A 23,217-nucleotide genomic window follows, 5' to 3' on the forward strand; every position below is an offset into this window, starting at 1 on the left:
GCTTCCCTCAACTTGATAGAACATCAGATACCCTCCACAACCAATGCAGCCTAAAATCCATACACCTCCTTGGTATTAGCAGCACTCACCAAAACACAGCACCTACCATCAGCCACTTTCAATAAAAGATTCATCTAGGAGCTGCTTTTCCCTTCTCGCCCCCTCTCCCCCCAGGAAGGTTGGTTGATCCATGTGTATTCTTGCCCCATGTCACCCAGTGAGTCGTTAGGTTTCCTCCTCTTAACTGAAGATTTAGGTCTTGTAAGTGTTGCTTCCATAACCCAACTCAAATTTCCAATGTGCCGATCCCTGCTTTTTCCACTTCACCAAGGACTCACGTCTGACACCTGGCAATACATCCTGAATCCTCATGGAGATCCCAGAAATGGGACTCTTGATCCCATTCATGACATTTTATGCAGTATAATGTCCAATAGTGTAACAGGAATACATTCTTAAAGAAGGAATGAAATGGAGCCTAACATCACTCGGGGACATCGACACCAACTCCCATTACTAATGATTACAATGTCGGAAGCCTGTTACAAGGGTTTATAGGATTTGTCAATATAATTAAGCAAGGAATGCAATATTTCCCTCCCCCACACTCTCTGCCATGTGATGTGAACCGCGCAGATTACTGCAGATAAGAAAAAATTCTACTGGGACTTCCATTATCACCTATAATGGATTGGCCCTCTCTCTTCCCCTTCCCCCCCACCCCCCCCCCCCCCGCCCCCACGGGTAATTGGATAATCGAGAGTTCCCAAGTTCTTACATGTATGGTACAGCAATACTCTGCACACAGGAATGAAGAGCTATGCAGTACGAATAACAGAAAAAGCACGATTTGCTGAGAACGGATGAAATGCAAGCCAAAGAAGCTGAACAGTGAGGCAATATCTCAGACAGTGGTTTGTCCCACACAGTCTCTGGCAGGTGATTGGAGTGTGGATAATGGAGGTTCCGGTATAAACTATTTGTTGCAGGATATCAAGCTGTTCCTTAAAATGGAGCAACGAGGAACAATATGTAGCCAGGAGAGAGAAAACACAAACTGTTAAAGGCAAAACCCCCAACAGGTCTCCGCGCTGAAGCACTGCATTGTATCTGTTATGGTGCTACACTCCCTAGTACACTTTCTGGATTGTTCAAGAGATTGAATGTTACACAGTTTTGTGCAATTCTCCACCCACCACCACCAGCAGTAGAAGAAGACAGCTAGAGGTGCTAGACCTGTCTACCCTCTGACTGGGCGTCCCCACAGAGCTAACCTCACTGCCCCACATTTGCGACACATCCACGTGATAACGACTTCTTATGTGGTACTTTTGTTTTGCAGTTTTACACCTATCTGTTTCTTAACCAAATGCAGCCCAGTGTTAGACATTGAGTTACAGGCCAGTTCGCAAAATCTTAAGTCCAACTGAACATTTCTACGGCTAACAACAGAGCGTGTGTGTTGGGTATTGGCGTCCTGTGACGGATGTATTGCTTCTTTAAGCACATTCAAGGTCCTTAGTACCAGTTCCTCAGAGCGTGTTGCAGTGTCGAGCTGACAATAACCACTAGCAACACAAAGATCAGTACAAACACTCGACAGTTCTGTCTACAAAGCGGCGAATGTAAAAAAACACACACACGCAAAATGGTTGCCAACCTCCCAGGTGCTGTAGTGATGTTTAAATGTGGTGTTAGTCTAGTTTGCCTTGACCTCTGGAATTCGGAGTCTGTGAAATGGTCAGTAATGTGGACTGGTCAGCATAATGCTGTCGATCTGGAGTGTTGAAATACTCCAGGGGGGATAGTCTTCACTTCTGAAGGACCCAGATTAATGTCTTCTGCTAAACGTGCCTCCATCCCCCAAGCTGTGTCCTCACTCTACCAGCCAGAGTTCCCAATGGTTGGTGCTGAGATGGCCCAGTACCATGTTAGACGAGGCGTGTGTTCCACTGGCTGGGAAAAAAGCCAAGTGTCTTTGTGTATCAGCCTGCAGCCCCTTCAAATGTGGAATCCCTGCTACTGATGTGACAAAGTGCCTGCTTTATGTACATTTATATTTTCTTTCTCCTTCCTTTTATGGCCTGGTGGCGATGTTCCCGAGGTGCTGCCTGCTACGTTGCAGATAATACTTTAGATTTTTATTCAAGTGGCATTTAATCACTTTACGAGTGAAAAATTCTTAAACACTGCTTCTGCCTCGCGACTCTCGGTCATGAAGCAAAGCTGCGTCCTGCTGTTGCCGACTTAAAGGGGCAAGTCCAATCTGACTGGATTCCTTCCCCGCTACCTTGGGGTGAGGCTGGTCCAATTGACTTTACAATTTTCGGCCAGTTTTACAAATTGGAAGTCAACCAAAGTTCCTGCTTTGCGTCACCAGCAGAGCTCATCACAGTAACAGCCGGCCAGGGAATGATTCCTCGGCAGGATAGTTAAGTCATTTTTTTTTCTCCTCTCTTCTCCTGAAGATGCTGGGATTCAATTCCAAAAGTTCTGGTCACTGTCCAGGACCTCACCCAAATGTCCATGCTCCATGTGTGAGCCCCGTGGCACTGGACCCTTCAATTATGGGCGATATCACAGCCAAGGCCAAACTGGTCTTCACCCAACAGCCACACACACATTCGCTTTCCAGCAGGAGATATTGAATAGTGATCAGGAATTGTTTATTGTTTTCTACACCTCTCCCTAGCCTAAAGGCATCGAGGCCAGGTGTAGGATTGAACTGGGTCTCTGTGGCATGTTGGCACATTAGATGGTGCATTGACACACTGGGTGCTGCATTCACCCACTGAGCCATTGGGGCATTTAAATCATTGTTTTTTAAATTCCCCTCCCCCCATCCCAGTGCCATTGTATTGTCTTGCCAGCAAGGTGCCTACTCGAGCTCACCCAAGATGATCCAATCAGCAGATTTTTCTCTTGTTCTCTCCTATTATCCGGGAGTACTCTGGTTAGAGGTGCAATATGGCTCATTTATACCAGCCCCCTCCCCAAGCACAGCTCTTCAGAAAACTTTTACGCCTGCTTACCCCACTTGGGAAGTTGCCTCAACTCAAAATGGTAGCCATCAAATTGGACTGTCAACTTAGCACCTCAAACGGGTGACCAACGCAAGTAACTCTCTAGCAGGCCGGCCAGCTACAGTACTGCCATTTCAGAGCATTCGAATCCTGATCAGAGGTAGTATTGTGTGTGTTTGTGAATGCACGCAGTCTTGCATGAGTTTCTCAGTAACTATAGGAAGTGTTAGGTTCTTGCTGAATGACTGGGTTTGGAACACATTTAACCTTTTTTGGTGATTGTGCTGTAGATGAAGTTGGGGTCCTGCACGCTTTTCCCCATAGTGATCGTTCATTCCGTACAGAAGTCCCGTTTCAGACCACGCCGTTACCCGGCTGTTCATGGGATTTCATCCAGCTCCTGTTTTTCTTGCAGGCCAAGCAGTCCTTAGCCACGCTGACCAAGGACGTCCCCAAGCGACACTCACTGGCGATGCCGAGCGAGAGTATGTTAAACGGGAATCAGGAGTGGGTAACGCAGTCAGACCTTCCGCTCACTGCCGCGATCCGACAGAGCCAGCAGACGTTGTATCACGCACATCACCACTCGGTAGACAGGCAAGGTAAGAGGTCACAGGTCGAAGGATCTCCTTGTTTGCCAATTCCGTCCTCTTTTTCTGTCTAAATTTGATTAATGGAATAATGGTGACTACATTTCTCAGAAAACCACCGATTCCTTCAATCAATCCTGTACTAACATTTTTTGCACCTTTCCAGATCCACGTTTCATCAAATTATAGAATTTACAGCACAAAGGAGACTATTCGGCCCATTGAGCCTGTGCTGGTACTAGCTCTTCAACTGGAGCTGTCTACGCCAATCCCATTTTCCTGCCCTTTGCCCATATCCTTGTCTATATTTCTTTTCAAATATTTATCCGGTTCCCTTTTGAATGACACTATAGTCTGCCTCACTTGTGGTAAAGCATTCTATGTTCTAAGAGCCTTCTGTGTGGGGAAAAAACTCCTCTAACTTCCCCCTTTCATTCTTCCTGAGTTAATCCTGAGTCTATACCCCAAACATATCAGGCGATACCTACGTGTGTTGAAGGAGTTTATTTGATTTCCGCGAGCTGTGCTGAAACATTTAGAATGTTATCTACAGAGAAAGGCTCGGGACTGGTTCATTGGCAGCCAGACTCGAGTAGGAGGGGGAAAGAGAGGTGACGCGGCACTGAGAGGACACGCGGACTGGGATCCCAAAACACTGATGTCAATGTGAAATGCTGCTGGTTGGCACGCACTTAATTGTTACTCAAACTGTCACACCGAGTACACCTCATTCCTTTTGTGTTGTACTCAGTGTGAGGTATCAGTACCTCGCAGTCTGCTTTGGTCCCAGAGGGTTCAACAGATGGGAAAACACAGCGATTGATAGTGAACCTGGCATGGACTCTAAATATATGAAACCCAATGAATATAAAACAGCTCACATGCAAAGTTGGTGTTTGAGTGGAATGGAAGATTGTTCCTTTAACTTTACTAACTGGGCTTTGCACTACGAGACTAAAAGAGTCCTGTGTGAAGTGAGTTTGGGGCAGGCTGAGCACACTTACCTAGTACAAAACTGTTCACAATTCGTCACTAATTGGCAATCTCACTCTTGGGGGCAATGAGAGGCTAGTGTGGTAAAGGGAGCTTTCAACACTAGGCACTAGGTGGCACTTTCTGAGTCTGGGGTTATTGTTCAGCAGTGTGAGGCTGCTTTACTCTACATCTGCACACCATCCAGGACAAAGCAACCCGCTTGATGGGCACCTCACCCACCACCTTAAACATTCACTCCTTCCACCACCAGCGCACCGTGTCTGCAGTGTGTACCATCTACAGTACAAGGTGCACTGCAGCAACTCGCCAAGGCTTCTTCAACAGCACCTCCCAAACCTGCGACCTCTACCACCTAGAAAGACAAGGGCAGCAGGCGCATGGGAAAATCATCGCCTGCAATTTCCCCTCCAAGTTACACACCATGGCCTGGAAATATATCGCCGTTCCTCCATCGTCACTGGATCAAAATCCTGGAACTCCCTCCCTAACAGCACTGTGGGAGCACCTTCACCATACGGACTGCAGCGGTTCAAGAAGGCGGCTCACCACCACCTTCTCAAGGGCAATTAGGGATGGGCAATAAATGCTGGCCTTACTAGTGACGCCCACATCCCATGAATGAATTTTAAAAATGTTTTACCTACACTATAGAGCTAAGTGGGGAGCCCATGGAAAGACAGAACAGAAGGAGCTTTACTCTGCATCTAGCCAGTGCTGTGCCTGACCTGGGAATGCTTAATAGGACGGTGGGTGTTGGCAGGCTGCCTCAACATGGAGCTGAGTCGGATCCTGTCCACACAGACGCACTTTCCGGCTGGAATCACTGAGCAGTGATCAGGAGTGGAATTCTGAAAGCCGAGAGATGCTCAGGCCTGGCTGTAAAGCTTTATTGCCTTCCCAGCGGTAATCAGCTAACTCAACACAGCCCAGGGATTGAACCGGGGACATTCCCAGAGTGCCACAGCACATGGTGCATTTACCCACTCAACCAGCAGGGGCTTGTTTGCCTCTCTTTTCGTTTGTTTTTTTGAAAGGTTTCTCCGCCGTTTGACAAACCCTAGCCTGATCCGAAGCCCCCCCCCTCGCATTGAACCGCAGTTACACTTAAGTAGTTAAACATCATCTTCCCGAGAGCAAAAATGACTTTAGCGCAGTTGGGGTTAAAGGTGAGAGGTCACGCACTGATCAATGTTTATGTTTAATCTTTACACAGGAGTGCGGGTCAGTCCCTGTCACTCGAGGCAACCGTCCATCGTCTCAGACGCCTCGGTGCTTGAAGGTGAAAGGTCGTCCACACCAAGTGACATCAACTCACCGCGACATCGGACACACTCACTCTGTAATGTAAGAAACACTTGTGGGATCGCTGATCTGTTCCACATTCAGTAACTGGGCAAATCTCTGACCGCACGTACAGTAATTCGCTCCAGTCGACCGAAGAGGGCAGAGTGCCCGATTCACGGCACTCCCAATTTTAAAATTATTGACTGTAAAATTGGAGCATGGTGTGTTTAGCTCCCGCAAGAGAGATTCCTCGTTGGGAGCGCGTCTCACGCAACTTACCGTCTTGTTCCTGAAGGCTCACCACCTGAAACTCAGGCTGGAAACTGTGCTTCCCGTGATGGGAGCAGACCCGCCATGGTTATCAGTCCTGCCTTCCTCACACAATAGGGGTTATTTTGACTTTGGCGAAAGTGTAAAACGGACGATATCAGATCAGCCGCCCATTGTAATTGAAGTCAATGGAAATAAAAATGGGGAGCGATGTAAAACAAGCTGCCGACTTAGGACTGAGATGAGGAGAAATTTCTTCTCTCAGAGGGTTGTGAATCTTTGGAATTCTCTGACCCAGCGGGCTGTGAATGCTGAGTCTTTGAATATATCTACGGCTGAGATAGATAGATTTTTGGACTCTAGGGGAATCAAGGGATATGGAGATCAGGCGGGAAAGTGGAGTTGCGGTCGATGATCAGCCATGATCTTATTGAACGGTGAAGCAGGCTCGAGGGGCCGTATGGCCTACTCCTGCTCCTATTTCTTATGTTCTTATGACTTGCTATCACTCATTTTACACAGTTGTCCAAAGTCAAAATCTACCCCAAAGAGCCCCCACACACAATTTATGAGAAATTACAAAAACAAACCTGTTTTTCCTTTGTAGTAAAGCTGCCAAATTGCAATGAAGCTAATCGTTTAATTTGAAAGCTATTTTTGTGTTGAATGGAATGTGCACTGGGCCGTAGACATTCTTGGTGATCAATCAAGGGATGTGGAGATCGGGCGGGAAAGTGGAGTTGAGGTTGAAGATCAGTCATGATCTTGCTGAATGGCGGAGCAGGCTTGAGGGGCCGTATGGCCGACTCCTGCTTCTAATTCTTATGTTCTTACGTGATAAACTGCACCAAACTTTTCCGTAGTCCCAGAGTCATCACGGCACAATTATTAATTGTGTAATGTGAATGCATTGAGCATCAAGGGTGTGGAATGTCGGACAGCTGGTGCTGATCCTGGCAACAAAAACAAAGGAAAATCTTCACATTAAACAAATACTAGAGCAGAGAAAGCGAAGTAGAAGTGTAATAAGAGACATTTTTTGATAGAGTCAATAGGGAAAGATTATTTCCTCTGGTTAGGGAGTCAGTGATGAGGGGTCATCAATTTAAAATTAGCACAAAGAGAGTCAGGAGAGAGGTTAGGAGAAATGTATTTATACAGAGGGGTGATGGAGCATGGAATGTTTTGCCACAGGGAGTGGTTGAAACAGAGAACATTGCATCTTTTACAGGTTAATTGGAAGCAGGTGAAGATACAAGACTATGGGGAGAGCACAGGGCAGTGAGATTCGTTTTTGATTGCTCAAGCAAAGAGCTGGCATAGAGACGATGGGCCAATTGGCCGCCTGCTTCTGTGCTGTGAACTGGTCCGGTGGCTGTTCCCAGAACATGATTCTGAAGCTACGACATTGTCGGAACCTTTTGATTACATTTCACGTCTTGCTCCAGGAACTCCCATTACTCATCTAGAATTTAAATAAAACAACAACAATCAGATCCCTTCTTTGATGTGTCTGTAACTTATTTCCAGGTATCCAATTCTATTTATGAAGTATCTTAACCCCTTGATTAGGTTACGGTTGGAACTCGCTCTTTTAAAAGAAAAGCTCCCTGAACTCCAGTCTCAGAAACCCACCCTTCCCACACCCTCACATTACTATGTTTCTGTTTCATAGAATCATAGAATGATACAGAACAGAAGGAGGCCATTCGACCCGTCGTGCCTGTGCCGGCTCTTTGAAACAGCGATCCAATTAGTCCCACTCCCCTGCTCTTTCCACATAGCCCTCCCCTTAAAGTATTTATCCAATTCCCTTTTGAAAGTTACTATTGAATCTGCTTCCACCACCCTTTCAGGCAGCGCATTCTAGATCACAACAACTCGCTGCATAATTTTTATTGTCCTCATGTCGCCTCTGGTACTTTTGCCAATGACCTTAAATCTGTGTCCTCTGGTTACCGACCCTCCTGCCACTGGGTTTCTCACACCTTTTCCTTTCTGTATCTGGTTACCTCATCGAGTGCTGAATTGTGGGTAACTTTGAGCTCTTGATTGTTGACCATGAGTGAGTCAAGATTGACCAAATTCCTTTTGCTTTGGGAGGTGTGTCTGTCAGAGGTGTGACTCTGCATTGATTCTAACCCAGGTTTCAAGGCTGAACGAATACAATGTGCACTGATAAAATTGGGTTGGAAAATTTCAGGTTGAACCTTCAGTCAACTCCAGCCTCCCATCACTCATTCGTTCCCATGGGTTTGAAGTCGCCCCACTCCTTTCGCCCCACTGTTGGCGGCCAGGCCTTCATCTGTCTAGGCCCTAAGTTCTGGAATTGTATCCCTAAACCTCTCTTTCTTAGCGACTCTCCTTAAAACCTACCTCTTTGACGAAGCTTTTAGTCATCCATCCTAATATCTCCTTCTTAACCTTGGTGTCAGTTTTTGTCTGATTGCGCTCCTGTGAATCACTTTGGGATGTTTTCCTATGTTGAAGGTGCTGTGTAAATGCAAGTTGTTGTCACTTGCACGCAGCAGCTCAGATGGGTTAACGTAGGGTGATCTAGATCGCCTTGCCAGCGACGCCCGCATGCAGAGAATGAATATTTAAAAAAAGATTAGGCTGGTCCTCGATATCTTCAGTCCCAGTGTGGAGACTGTGATGTTGAGGAAGTTCAGATCATTAAAAGACAGGTGCGTGGTGCTCCCGCCATCAATGCCGCAATATAATCTTAAGAAGGTGAACTCTGCACCTCCGACGGTACCAATTGGTTGCTCGTTTCACATCTGCAAAAAAGGGTGGAGCTGTTTTCCGCTGGCCCTCCAATGGCGTGATTGGAAGCGGCAGTGTGTTGGTCCATGTAAAAAGGACGAGAGCGGCACTCCGTGAAGTCCATCTCTTATCTAACACACCTTGTTTGTGGCACTTAGGCAATCAGTATGCCTGACCCGATGAAGCCCAGCCATCCAGAAGCGGTTTATCCCCACACTGAGCAGCTCTGGGTTCAGTTAAGAGCAGCGTGAGATGAATTTTATTTCTTGGCAGATTTGAACATGTTCTTGTTAGGACTCGTCTCATTCCCTCTCTGGCAGGTTTTTATGCTGAAAGGCCCCTTCTTTGCTGCCCATGTGCCTTTTTGGATGCTTGTAGAGCTGACTAGTCAGACAGTAGCCTACCTTGCCCAATCCACCCGCTCTAGAGAGGCAGTGTGCTCCGCCAACAGCTCGTTTGCTGCCCAGTGTGGAAGTGAGCTGTACAGACCAGGAAGGTGCCAGATTCAATCCCTGGTTTGTGCTGAGTAGGTTAGCATTAGAGGGTGTTATGATTGACCTTAATACTCCTGGGAATATCAGCCAGGGCTTCCCCCTCCTGATCACTAGTGAGCCCTTGTAGGAAAGCGTTGATGTTGGGTGAGGACAGAATTGGGGTTGGCTGCATTGGCCCCCATGGTTGATCAGCCTGTGCTGACACATGAAGATGTGGGCGAGGTCCTGGCGAGCAGCCAATATCCCACCTTCAGGGAGAGGAAATGGGAGGGCAGGTCACTTTTTATTCATACTTGACAACTAGAAAAAAAAAACAAATAAGTATTTTTGTTTTAATTCTCCAGTCTCTAGAAGACCTAGAAGAACAAAAGAGGAAGAAGAAGAAAGAGAAGCTGGTGTTTGGCTCCATTTCGCGGGTGTTTGCCAGGGGCAAGCAACGGAAATCCCTGGATCCCGGCTTGTTTGATGGTACTTCTACCGATTATTACGTAGAGGAAGATGCAGATTGGTGATAAGCAGCCATCCGCTCACAGCCTGTGTGTGTGCGCTTGTTGGGGCGTGTGTGTGTGCGTGCGCGCACACGTGTGTGCTCGTTGGGTGTGTGTGTGTCTGTCTGTGTTTTTAAACTTAAGAAATATGTGAGCCCTGGGGCTGGTCCAGCACACTCTGTAATTAATGTGTATATATATACATATATATATATATAAATCTGTGTGGATAATGTCATCTGTGGAGCGACACGGCTGTGTTTTAATCTTACTGATACTGGAACCCTGAAGGACAGCTGTGTACTGTATCTGTAAATAATTGCAATCGTGCACTTTGTGCTTCTTTGTAAGGTATTTTTCTCCTGTTTGTTGGTCCCATGTCCCAGTGTGTGTTGTGTTCCATCAGTTTGACAATTCAATAGAACTTCCTCATTCCAACTGGGCATGCTCAAGATCGCCATCTCCCTTAACCCCACCCCTCTGTTCACCCAGGGGCTCAGCTACCAAATCATAATCAGCTATTAGTCTGTTGATAGTATCTTTTGATGTATCACATCCATCGACTGAGCATGCTCCGTGTGGATTAATGAGCTGGTTCAATTAAAGAGACCTTGTCCTAGCTTTATGGTCTACAGCACGTCAGATCCGCAGTGGTTAACAATTGGCGTAGAGAGAGCAACAGTAAAATTACAGGGATTGTGAACGGCATACACCGCCAAGATCTAGACACAGGGAGGGAATCATGAACCCTCACCACAGCGCAAGACTCGTGCACAGATATCAGGGGTCTCACTGCAATCTATCTCCAAGCAACTCTACAGCTCACCAAAGTATCTAACACAATATTGTTCCCTGAACCATCAGGAGAATGCCCCTTTGAAAGTTTTTTTGGGGGAAGGACAGAGGAATTCCACAGAAAAGTTACAACCAAATTGGCCCATGTGTGGAGAGTTCCCTAATCACAGGCTACTTGAGACACGACTGGTGTTGTGGTGTCACTTGCCATTTCGACCAGTCAGCAGTAGAATAACACTCTGACTATTGAATCCCTTCCCACATAAAATCTCCTTTCCACCGACAAACATTTTGTCATCTCAGTTTCCATTCCAGTTGGATTATGGTATTTGCATTGTAGACCTCTTGATACAAGAGCTACAATGAGATGTTGAGGTACTGCTCTTGGGAATTGTACATTATTTTGCCTTTTTGAAGTGACTTTGAGAGAGATTTTGCGTTTTATGGTGAAATGCAACGTAGCCCATTTGGCATGAAGTAAGGGCCTTTTTACAAGTGCACAGAACCTAACAATCATTCATTTTATACGAGGCTTCCTCAGATACCACACTCCAAACCTCACAGCTGTCACCCAGTGCTGCTCCAACATGCATATGTGAGACCCAAGGTCATTCCCTCAGTGTGGGTAAGTAGCTGGACTCCACTCAGTGTCTCCCCACGGTGACGAGACCAAGATGAGGAACTCTTTGTGAGGGGAATCATAAGCTCAAATGCACATTCACGTGATACTTCTCCCTTCTCATTATTTTGTGATTTATTGCTGTCGTAAGGTATATTCCTTTGATTAGCGCTTGCTACGAGAACCACCACTACACTATCTCCCATTACAACCATGCAGGGACTCGCCAGTAATCGTCTAGTTACTTACAGCGGCCAGCTATGATTTGACCACCATTCAGAAGGATTGGTTCATAAATTATTGGGAGATTGGATACATTCAAAAACTTGCTTACTAAACATAGCTCCTCTTACATGTACACATCATCCAAAAGTATAGCCCTGAGGTGGTTTTTTTTGTGAAATTGCAGTAATACAAGAAAAGTGAGCTTTTCAATCTGTGGAGCTGTAAGAAATGGGCCAGCTGCTTCCAAAGCACTTAGGTCATTCTCTGTCTCTGTCACTGCTGTGTGTTGTCCTCATTACACTGACAGCACTGCCAAGAAACCAAAAATTACATGAACTATTTAAAACATTTCAAACTCCAATTGATTCAAGGTAGAAAAAAAAATCAAATTTGAGATTAAAAATTCTGTAAATATTGAGATATATATGTTGGATATTTCAACCTGCAGACCAACCTTATTGATGGCGAATAACCTGTTCCAAATATCCTGCATATGTGGACCAAGCAAAGGGATACGGTCTCTTTAAAGATTGTCAAACTGCGAGTAATGTCAAACTAACACACCACCATCGTATGAGGAGCTGTTGAAATACAACTCCCCATCTTGCTTTGCAAAGGGAGCTGTCAGAATTCTAGAGCTGGTGACATCACTTCCCGTTGGAAGAGCAGCTGCAGGGGTAACTCGCATGGGATGTTGGGCATTTTTTTTGTAAGTCTTGTGTTTTATTTTCTAAGGAGACAGTTTTTATTCCTGTTAAGATGTTGTCAAACTTACAAGTTATTTCAATTCTACTCTGCCAGTAAGTCTAAGAGTGGTTCAGGCCTGTCCAATTTGCGAGGCAGCCTTCACGGTAAGGGAAGCCAATACATCCTGACGCATTCATTAATGTGACGGCCCCTTTGCCTCTAGGTGGCTGGTTCCCTCAACTCAGAAGTACAGAAATTGTGGGGAGGGACGGGACCCTTGCCCCAGGAGTTGTCACGTGGGAGAGATAGGTTTCCTGCCTCATGGGCTGTGGGAAGGGGCGGGTCAGCGGCTTCACGATTTGAGATGTGGTCTCCTGCCCCAGTTCTGAGAGGTACAGGAACTGGACTGAGACTGGAGAGGATTGGAGTTACCCACCTCAGCTCTGACAAGATGAAGTGTATTCATACATTGAGATGGTTTCCTCAGGTCCAGATTGCATTACCATGACCTTTCAAAGCTAGACCTCCCCCACCCTCTTGTCAAACAACTCAAAAAAAAAAAACCTCTTAGAGTAGAGCGATCGCACATTAACTCATAAACCGTCAGAAGAGCTGTGCAGTTTCCTCTGAGCCTGGTGTCTGCGTGTGGTATAAGGCAGTGGATTGGAGTTTGAAATCCCTTGTAAGTTTGACATCTTTTTAAAAGCATTCCCATTCACTCGGGGGTTCTTTTATTTTTTGTAAATTAGGTAAAATAATGCTACCGATACTGAAAGAAAATGGATTTATTTAAGAAACTAAATAGAAAATTTATGCTGGGCAAGTTTAGAGTCAAATTGTTTTATCCCCGCACTGTGAATGCTACCAAAAGCTCAGCAGTGCGGCTTCAACTGCAAGCAAATTAAAATAAAACCTATTTTAAAATAAATGGCACATCTTCTCTGTGGTTTCCTCTATCGAGGTGTAAGTCACTATAGCAGAGCGGCTCACAGGGTTAAACGCCAAAGAACTTCAGTGTCTGACTTCAGGTGTTATTTTCTTTTTGCCCCAAGTTTCTCCCCGCCTCTCCTGGAGAAGTTAGGGATTCTCCCACTGGAGCTGAGTCGGTTAAGAGGTGACCCGATAGAGGTCTTCAGGATAGTTGAAGAGCTACGCTGAAGTAAATAGTGATGAGACTTGTTTTTTGTTCATTTGGCGAGACAGAAGCAAGAAGGCCCAAATTTAAGATAATCGCAAAAAAGAATCAAAGGGGGGGGTTAGAACTTTTTTAAACACAGAAGGTGGTCAGAAAATGAAATTCTCCACCACAGACTGTTGTCCAAGCAGAATCTATAAACAATTTTTTTATAAGATACATGTTGAAAAAGAGCATGTGGAGTGAGCAGGAGATTAGGATTAGACTAGGAGGTCATGTGGAGAAAAACACCAGCACAGATTTTCTGGCCCAAGTGGCCTGTTGCTATGCTAGACTGTTCTATAATGCTACAAAGGAGCTGATGGATGCTCGGGTACAGTTCCACAGGCACCTGCACCCCTCTGGCATCTTGTCCAAGTGGACTTTCTGTTCGGTGTAATTTTAGACTGAGTATTTAACGTGGAGAGTATCACCGCTGACTCTGATCCTGTGCGCACACACGGGTTACCAGATAGTGATCAGGAGCAGGAACCTTGGCTGAATTTTTTTTTCCCCTCTCTTCCCTGGCTCGGTGCCAAATGGGGCTCCCTAACTGGTTAGCAGCTGTGTTAACGTTCCAGCAGAGAGGAATTTGGTACGAGCAAGTTGCACATTCATACAACAGTGCCAATTGTGTTTTCTACCTGAATATGTCTGGTTCTAAAACAGTGAATTCCCCCCGCCCCCCCAAATTACCAGGCTCCATGAGGCAGACCGGGAGATTTTTTTTTGGGCCAATCTCATTTACCACAGCAATAATGAACCATAACTCTTCCCGTTGTAAGAAAACCACTGAGATGAGATTCCTCGTGATTTCCCGCAGATCATTACTGGCTTTGACTCATAAAAGCAGAACGAGGGGAGTCGATGAGCAGAACTTGCTCGATCCTCTGCAATCACCCATGGGAGGATACCGGAGAGTGCAGGCACGCCCACTCCCCTAGTGGGGCATCGTGAAGCTGGTCTGCAGCAGCAGGAGTCCGTCCTTCATGAATGCCCCAAGTTCTTTAAACTTGCTGAATGGGTTAGGTGCATATTCAGACAGGGTGCTGTTTCAAATCTTGGTGGATGTAGGTTTCCTTCAAGCTACCTTTAGCCTTGATGTATTGATGTAAGTTTACACAGGCAAGGTTTCTTATAATTTCAGTAACAATAATTTTAATAACACATCAATTTTTTTAAATCAGCGGTTATAGAGCCATAAATTGGACAGGATTGAGGTGAGGGAGGCGACAGAGCTGCCATTGAACATGTTGTAAATTAACAAGAGGTGTAAAACATGATAAGAACATAAGACTAGGAGTCGGCCATTCAGCCCCTCAAGCCTATTCCGCCATTCAGTTAGATCATGACTGATCTGTACTTCGACTCCATTTATCCGTCTTTGCTCCAACCTAACAAATCAATCTATCTCAATCTTAAAAGCCTCAAGTATCCTAGCAACCACAGCCTTTTGGGGGAGAGAGTTCCAGATTTCTACTACCTTTTGTGTGAAGAAGTGCTTCCCAAAGACCTAGCTCTAGTTTTAAGATGATGTCCCTTTGTCTAATTATTTCTCTTCTCTCCTAATTCCTTGAGTTCTTAATCTGGCATTCCATTCTCCGGGTAGCTTCAGTGCGCTGTACTGCAGCATCAACACTTACTGCATTCGACACCGGTATCTCAAATTGACCAGAGCTGCTCCAATTTGGCATCAGCAGTTGTCACGGAGCCCTTTGCAATGCCCACACTCTCGGTTATAACAGTGCAGAGATCCTGGTAATTGCTGCTTGTTAAAGTGCTCATTAGCCTCCCAGCTCCTTCTTTGGCTCCCAGAAAACATTTGTCATAAAGTTCCTTTTTAATTGGAGGATGAGGTCTCCGAGTGGACTGGGGGCCACTGTGACCATCCGACCACCCCTCCAGCCCATTGAGAGACACAACTAGCGATCGCTCGGCACACGTTTACAACACCTCCTCCTACTCGGGTACTCCAAGAGCACAGTTTATTATTTTTCATTTATCGCTCCACTAGTGCTGTTTTTGAAGCCACTAGCACCCCGGTGTCCTAAAACTTAATCATCAGACATCCCATTAATCTAGACAAATGTTTAGGTCTCTGCTTGGCTCAGTTACTGGCATTGTCAACTGAACCAAACAGTCAAGGGTTTAAGCCTTGCTCCAGGACTTGAGCACAAAATCTAGCCTGGCATTCTAGTGTTGTACTGAGGGAGTGCAGCATTGTTAGAGGGTTCCGTCTTTTAGATGAGACGTTAAACTGAGGCCCCATCTGCCCTGCTAGTTATATATCCCATAGTACTGTTCAAAGAAGAGAAGGAAGCTCTCCCGGTATCCTGGCCAACATTTCCTCCTTCAACCAACACTGCCAAAATCAAATTAACTGGTCATTTGTATCATTGCTGTTTGTGAGATCTTGTGCATAAAATGACTGCTGCATCTGCCTACATAACAACAGTGACTGCACTTCAAAGTAATTAATTGGTTGTGAAGTGCTTTGAGATATTTGTGAGAGGTGATGAGGCTCTATATAAATACAAGTCTTTCTTTTTGATGCTCCAATATGTCTGGACTGACTCTTTCACACTTACTAGATGTGCCCGCAGGTCTAGCACTTTCCACTAAAGCTCCATTTGATACTCCAAAGTGGTGAAGATTTAGTGCTGGAAAGCTCATATAGACAATCAGCACAAACTGCGGGCAAGACTTGCCATACAGCCAGATGTCTAAGGCAGTGACTTATTTCAAGTTCTTTCATCTGTTTATTTGCTTAAAGCAAGAGGTCGAGGCCCAGCATTATAATCGTTGGCTGTTGCGTCTCATTTGAACATTTGTACTAATTAGCGGCATGTTCTGATGGCACGCTGTATTCATTCCAAGTCCCAGGAGCAACATTGCAGAGTTCTGCTAAGCTTATTCATGGTAGTGATTTCCACATTCATTAAAAATGTAGCACAGGCCTTTGAGATATTGAGAAAGATGTAAAATCTTAGATCTCTCCCCACCCTACACCAAATATAAACTCTCTGATAAAACCTGGGCTCTTTAGTCTGTGAAAGTTCTTGACCCCTTTAAACACTGGTATTGATTCTTGTTTGTGGGGTCCTGGGGGAAGTTAGATTTTTCAAGGAATTTTCTACTCATCTTGGAGAAACTGATGTTTGTGCTGGTGAATGGAGCGTTCCTATTTCAGATACCCAGTGTCAGCATCAAGCACTACTAGGTCAGGATCAGCACAGGTTAGACAGAAAAATAACAACCCCTCTAATATGTGTCAGCCCCAACCTGAGGAGACCAAGCCCTACTGCACCAGAGTGGCATTTTTCCATTTCCCGCACTTGCCATTCTGTGGACGCTCTCTGTGCTAATTTAGTGCTGAATTGGAGGCAGTTTTGGGCTATAGGCCCACGAGGTGGATTGAGGCTGCCCAAACCCAATCACACAAGGATTTGGGTAAGAACTCCACTGCTTCTGCACGGCAGGAACACATATCGCATGAGCGTAACTGCTGCCCGTGATTTCCCGTTCATTAAAATGGATGGAAACTCACAGGCGGGCGGGCTAAATCATCTCAAAATATGCTTCCGACGGAGCGCAGAAGGAGAACCCCTTACGCCCGCGAAGGACACTTCATCCCATCAATCAGTCTGGCCCGACTTGAATCCAGATGCCAGGAATGGTCAGTATCTAATTTACCACGTAGTCCCTTGGCTTGTGGACCTCGTGACTGTCACTCCTCTTCCATCCCTCCTCGCTCAATTGATTTGCTGATGCTTGATGGGGATTGGAGTGGCTCAAACTCAACTCAGACCCAATGAGATTAGAGGCTGTTTTCCTCGTGTCTTTTTCTGAAGTGCTGCACACAGACTTCAGATGAGAGGCAAACTGCTCCCAGTCATCTGATGATGTCCCTCTATGACCATCCACTAGCAGTCACACAAGGATGACCCAGGGGTAACCTTCCCTCCCACTGTGGGAAAGAGCATTGCTTTCTTTCAAGCATTGCCCCTCGACCTCACAGCTATGTGGAGAAGCTGAGCCCCACCACCAGAATAATACCGGGGCATAAAAGGTTAAATTATGAGGGCAGGTTGCATAAACTTGGCTGAGTATCAAAGGTTGAGGGGTGATCTGATCGAGGTGTTTAAAATGATAAAGGGATTCGATAGGTTAGATACAAGGAAACTATTTTCTCCGGTGGGGAGAATCCAGAACAAGGGGGCATAATTGTAAAATTCGAGCCAGGCCATTCAGGAGAGAAAGTTGGAAGCACTTCTTCGCACAAAGGGTAGTGGAATTCTGGAACTCTACCCTCCAAAAGGCTGTGGATGCTCGGTCAATTGAAATTTTCAAGACTGAGGTCGATAGATTTTTGTCAAGTTAGGATATCTAGCAATATGGAGCTAAGGCAGGTAGATAGAGTTGAGGTAGTGATCAGCCATGGTTTAACTGAATGGCAGAACAGACTCGAGGGGCTGAATGGCCTACTCCTGTTCCTATGTCATTCTGGGTGCAACATGTTGAAGTTTCAATGCACTGCCACATCCTGCTGCCTCTTCAGAAACGTCTGGGATTTTTAAACCCTCCCCCCGATCCTTTTAAAAAAAATAAATCTCTGCTTTCTTATGTTTCCCCCCAGCACCTTAATCCAATATATGTTGTGCATGCGAGCAGCCCAGAGTAATACACCCAGAGACGTAGCCACCAGGACCATGCCATTTGGAAGGTCTGTGATTTTGCAGACAACGAGTTGCCACCAGAGACAGATTAGGTCCTTTCCCATGAGTGAGAGAGTCAGTGGGCCGGTCATGCTGGGTCAGGTTCTCTCACTTTCTCTCCAGACCACTGTCCTTCGAGGCTCAGGGGCAGACAGTTTCATTGTCCAAGACATCCATTGTTTCTGAATCCATCTCACTGTGTAAATGGGGCTGATTCGGAACTGAGAGAAACAGGTAAATTAAGTTAAATTGCAATGGGAGCAGTTCTGTAATATAACTGGGGGATGGGTTTTAATGGAGAGGTTAATCAGGCGCATGTATAGTCTAGCCAGACTCACTTTATTTTGCTTGAGATGTATATACTATCTACAGATAAGATTTCCTTTCTGACCGAAGGTTAATCAGCACTCGGGTTAGTTCCTCCTTAAAGCTCCTTCCACTTGCCAAATTGCTGATTTAAAACCTTTGTCGGATTGTAACCTGCCTGTGGAATGGGGTAGCGTTTTCAGGATGATTGGGTGGAATTTTAACCCTTTGTGATCGAGACTGTAGCTCCTTCAAAGTCCGGGTTGCACATCATTTGGGTCATGGAGGAGTTGTAGAAACTGAAACCAGCGTCACTGGAAAACCAAAGGTTGCAGCCCAGTGTCTGACACCCGGGGAACCATCCCCCATGTTTGAGTCTCCAGAGCAAACAATCCACACGGGTAGAGTTACTGTTTACTCAACGTAGTGTACATGTTCTCCCTGAAGGGACACGTCCCACCTACAAACCCACAGAGTTTAATGGAGGAACTTGCATTTACACAGCACCTTTATCACATGCTCAGGACGGACCAAAGTACTTTACAACCAATTAATTACTTTGACGTGCAGTCGCTGTTATGTAGGCAAATGCAGCAGCCAGTTTCTGTACAGCAAGATCCCACAAATGAGATGAATGACCAGCAGTTGGTGTTTTTGAAAGGTAAATATTGGCCGGGGCACTGGGAGAACTCACTGCTCCTCTTTGAATAATGCCATGGGATCTTTATTGTTCACCAGGAACAGGCAGATGGGACTTCATCCAAAAGACAGCACCTCTGACAATGCAGCACTGCATTGGAATGTCAGGCTGCATAATGATCTGGAATGCACTGCCTGAAAGGGTGGTGGAAGCAAATTCAATAGTCACTTTCAAAAGGGAATTGGATAAATTGGAAGAGGAAAAATTTGCAGGGCTCTGGGGCAAGAGCAGGGGAGTGGGACTAATTGTACAGGTCTTTCTATCCTGTATGATTCTATGATTGTGAAGTGCTCAAGTCCTGGAGTGTGATTTGAACCCACAACTTTCCGTCTCAGTGGCACGAGTGCTACCAACTGAGTCAAACTGACCAATCGGGTACTACTGGAGTTTAACTAGCACGCGGCGTTAGTCACCCTCCTGCCGCTTGCCCCGCTGGGACCATCCTATCTCTTGGGGATTTGACTTGCAGGGTTATCTGGAGACGGGTGGGAAGAGCCCCAGCCCCCGGTTACCGCCGGTCTGCCCCCTCCGGGTTCCATTAATAAGCCAGGCTTGGCTCATTAATCATCACCTCCACCCTGGGGTACTGCTCACCTGCCTGGCCGAGGTATCAGGTGACCCAGTCCACCATCTTGCAGAGATGACGGGGGATGTGATATTGAGGGGAATCAATGAGGTGGGTGCTGATGGAAGGAAGTTTTTGTGTGGAATCAGAATAGAACTGGGAGCTCGGCAGTCCACAGGCGAAACGTAATCTAACTTCCTCCAGATTTTTCAATTGTTATTTTATGGAGCCGGCTGCTCCCTGCTGTAGTAAATTTAGGGTCAGGTCTTTTGAAATGGTCAATAGGAAACTGGATAGATACCTAATTCAGCTGGGGCAGGAGAAGTTTGAACTCATCAGTACAGGGCGAGTTGAATGGGCTCAATAGTCTTTCATTTTATATCCTAAGGTTCTCAATGTGCCTCGTGACATAGACTCAGAGTAGAGCTTGGCTTTCTCATTTTTCTCTCCATCCCGAAGGCATTGACTTTTCGGGGTACAGTTCCAGGGGAACCGGTTGCTCCCCATTACCTCACTCACATCACCATTCTTCATGTGTGAACTTTGACATTGGTTCTTTGACCGTGGAAGGCATCACAGCCGAGCCTAATCCTTTCCCTGCCTGATTACTCCTGCACTTTCCTCGCAAAGTGCAGCTTGTCTGAACTCTGCCCTCCACATCCTACCCTGCAGTAAGTCCCACTCCCTATCACTGTATCCGTGCCAACTTTCATTGTCTCCACCACCCCCCCCCCAACTTCAACATTCTTGCCCCTCCCTCTTCCAACTTCAACCCCAAGATCCAGCACATGCTCTCTGCTCTTCTAACTCCTTTGCAGGTCCTGTCTTCCACTTTACTTACAGTACCCGGGGAAAAGATTCAAAATTGTTGAGCAAATGAATAAATTGAACCCTAATAATATATTTTGAGATTGCCACAAACTCTCAAACCTGGGGACATGAGCTGCAGTTGGAGGAGGGAAGGCGGACAGTTTAGATTTAACTACTTTATACAGGGACTGGTGTGTGTGTGTGTGGGGAACAGATAGCCCAGGGAGATAGTGGAGGCAAATAGTGTGGAAACATTTATGAGAGAATCAGATAGATATTTGGGGGGGGGCAGCCGATTTGGGGCGGGGGGCGCTATTTGTTTTCGGGACCTGCCAGATGGCCTGCTGAGTCTTTTCTGATCCTAGACTCTCCTATGTACAAGGTGTACAGAAATTTCACACAATAAACCTGGGCGAATGTGAATTTAAGCACAGAGAGCCCCTGCGTCATCTACAACAATGGATGAATACTGTCCACAAATGGAGCAGGTGGCCCTGGCAACAGACCACCAGAGCCTCTGAGCAAAGCCAAGAGCTTGAACCCCATTGTTAAGTGACACTCAATAACCTTTGCCCTCATTGCAAGAGTCCCCTCCGCTCTGGTTGGGTAACAGTTAGATCGATGGTGAGAAAGGTTTGGAGAAGTTCGCAGCCCAGATCCCACCCGAAAGAGAAAGAAGAGGTACGACAATGAGTGGGGGGAAGGGAAATATTTAAAATACTCATCCTAAATTATCAGTTAGCTAGCATGCATTCTTTCAACATTCAGTATTCCTCAGATACTGTGTTAGCACACTCAGTCTGGTTAGTCCTGATATTAGAGACTTAAATGGGATCTGAGCATTAAACTGGAACTTGGGCGCATCCAAACTAAACGTGTGCTGTATTTAGTGCCTTTGTTTTGTGCCAGTTTCAAATCAGCAAAGACCTAAACCCATAGTTTCTAGTTTGCTGTCACGGGAATAAAAGTTCTCAGCAACTTGGTAGCCCCAGACTTCCAAAATTTGACCAGGCCGCTGTATGTTAGATGTTTGAAGGACAGTTGGCTACCTGTTTAAAGAAAGCTGCAGAGAGCAGCCGGCCTGGTCCCCCTCATCTCAACACTGCAACAAACCTTGCTGCCTGAGGTACAGCCAGGAAGGGCTGTGTGACCAACCATGCTTTCTCAGGATTAGCCTGACCCTGCTACCAATAGTTTTAGTGAGCCTCCAAATTTGTGTAGCAGGTCCAACCAACCACAAAACGTAGTTTCTTCCCCTGGTGTACGATTCTCCTGATTACACCAGTCTAAGGCTAAGCACAAACCACAAATGATGGAAACCTGCACAGGACAATGTAGCTGTACATTGTCCTGGGGTCTTGTGCCAAAAGAGCTGCAGACGCAGGTAGATAGTTGAGATGCAAGTCAGTAATCAAAGGTTTCTCATACTGTAGAGCTTCAACGCTCAACACAGCAGCTGTTGTGTTCTTAGATTTTTCAACATTTAAAAAACTGTCCATCTGAAAATTGTGACTTAAAAAAAACAATAAAGGAGGAATTGATTTGTGGAAAATTTTGACAATTCATTCTTGTCGAACTGATCAGCTTTTTTTGCAAAAGAAAAAACATTTTTAACTGTTCCCAAGATGTCCATCTTCTTACCTTCCATTGTGTTGTGTTTTTGTTCCCTACTTTTCAAAATCTCTTCAGCACTAATGATTGAACTTTATGTGTGTCTGTGAGAAACCTTTCACCACCCGCCCCCCCGTTCCCCATTGTGTCACAACTCATTGACACTAACCCTTCTTAAACTCTGCATGTGTCGGGAAAACTGTCATGTTAGCTGCACCAGAGAGAACATGTATCCTGAGTCGATGGCTGGTGAGTCTGTTTTTTCTCCACTCGTTCTGAAATGCATCCGTACAATTTACGAGCGCAATGACAGGGTTATTAATGTAACTTTTTCCCACAATTTATTGCTGACATTTGTTTTGATAATCCTTGGTTAAAATGATTTTATATTGCCTCCTCTTTCCGTCCCCCGCCCCACCCCACTGGTTCTATTTTTTTGTCCGTGTCCCATGCATCTTCAGCCCACAGCAGGCAGAAAAGCTGCTTGCAGGCCACAGGCCTCTGCTCATTCCAATAACCATTGAGCTGTCTGCTGAGAGGTCCATGATGACTGCCCAGGTGAGGGGCTGATTCACCCTCTGGCATCCTCCAGGTGGGCACTTGACTTGCTTAAATTGTTTCTTCAGTAAAAGGCTCCTCAGTTGGCTCAGGGAGCTTATCCATTGAGTTGCTGAGTCATGCAGACTAGGAATAGCCCAGTTTTGATTCCCCCATCTGTACTGTGTTAACTGGTCTGAGCTGGGCAGCAATAGGGAGCCATACAGTTGGCATCAGTGTCGCTGGCCTGGGTTAGAGAGGGGAAATCCAACCAGAGTTTTCATTCCTAATTGCTATTGTGAGTCTCGGATAGGTTGGCCGAGGATAAGGTCAATTTGGCTGTGGCCCCATCGCTGCTCGCCACTCAAATAGCTCATTGACACTCACTGTCTCTATTACATAGAATTACACAGAATTTACAGCACAGAAATAGGCCATTCGGCCCAACTGGTCTATGCCGGTGTTTGTGCTCCATATGAGCCTCCTCTGACCTTACTTCATCTCACCCTATCAATATTCTCATTCTATTCCTTTCTCCTTCATGTACCTATCTAGCTGCCCC

The 23,217-nt window shown here is 45.9% G+C and overlaps 1 protein-coding gene across 6 annotated transcripts in view; it reads left to right on the top strand.

Moving 5' to 3' along the window:
• Window positions 1-23,217, top strand: part of LOC147100558 (kazrin-like) — a 701,207-nt gene that overhangs the window by 584,676 nt on the left and 93,314 nt on the right. For 5 of the 6 annotated variants that reach the window (XM_085966932.1, XM_085966930.1, XM_085966931.1 and 2 more), the window contains 3 exons: window positions 3,439-3,625; window positions 5,823-5,953; window positions 9,768-9,891. In XM_085966932.1, coding sequence (XP_085823058.1) covers window positions 3,439-3,625; window positions 5,823-5,953; window positions 9,768-9,891 — 442 coding nt within the window. Of the gene's footprint in view, window positions 1-3,438; window positions 3,626-5,822; window positions 5,954-9,767; window positions 22,071-23,217 lie in introns of those variants that run through there. The other variant, XM_085966935.1, reaches the window with a different exon arrangement.

Source organism: Somniosus microcephalus, chromosome 25 (assembly GCF_052327205.1).
Source record: "Somniosus microcephalus isolate GS21.2 chromosome 25, FLI_Smic_1.0, whole genome shotgun sequence".
NCBI lineage: Eukaryota > Metazoa > Chordata > Chondrichthyes > Squaliformes > Somniosidae > Somniosus > Somniosus microcephalus.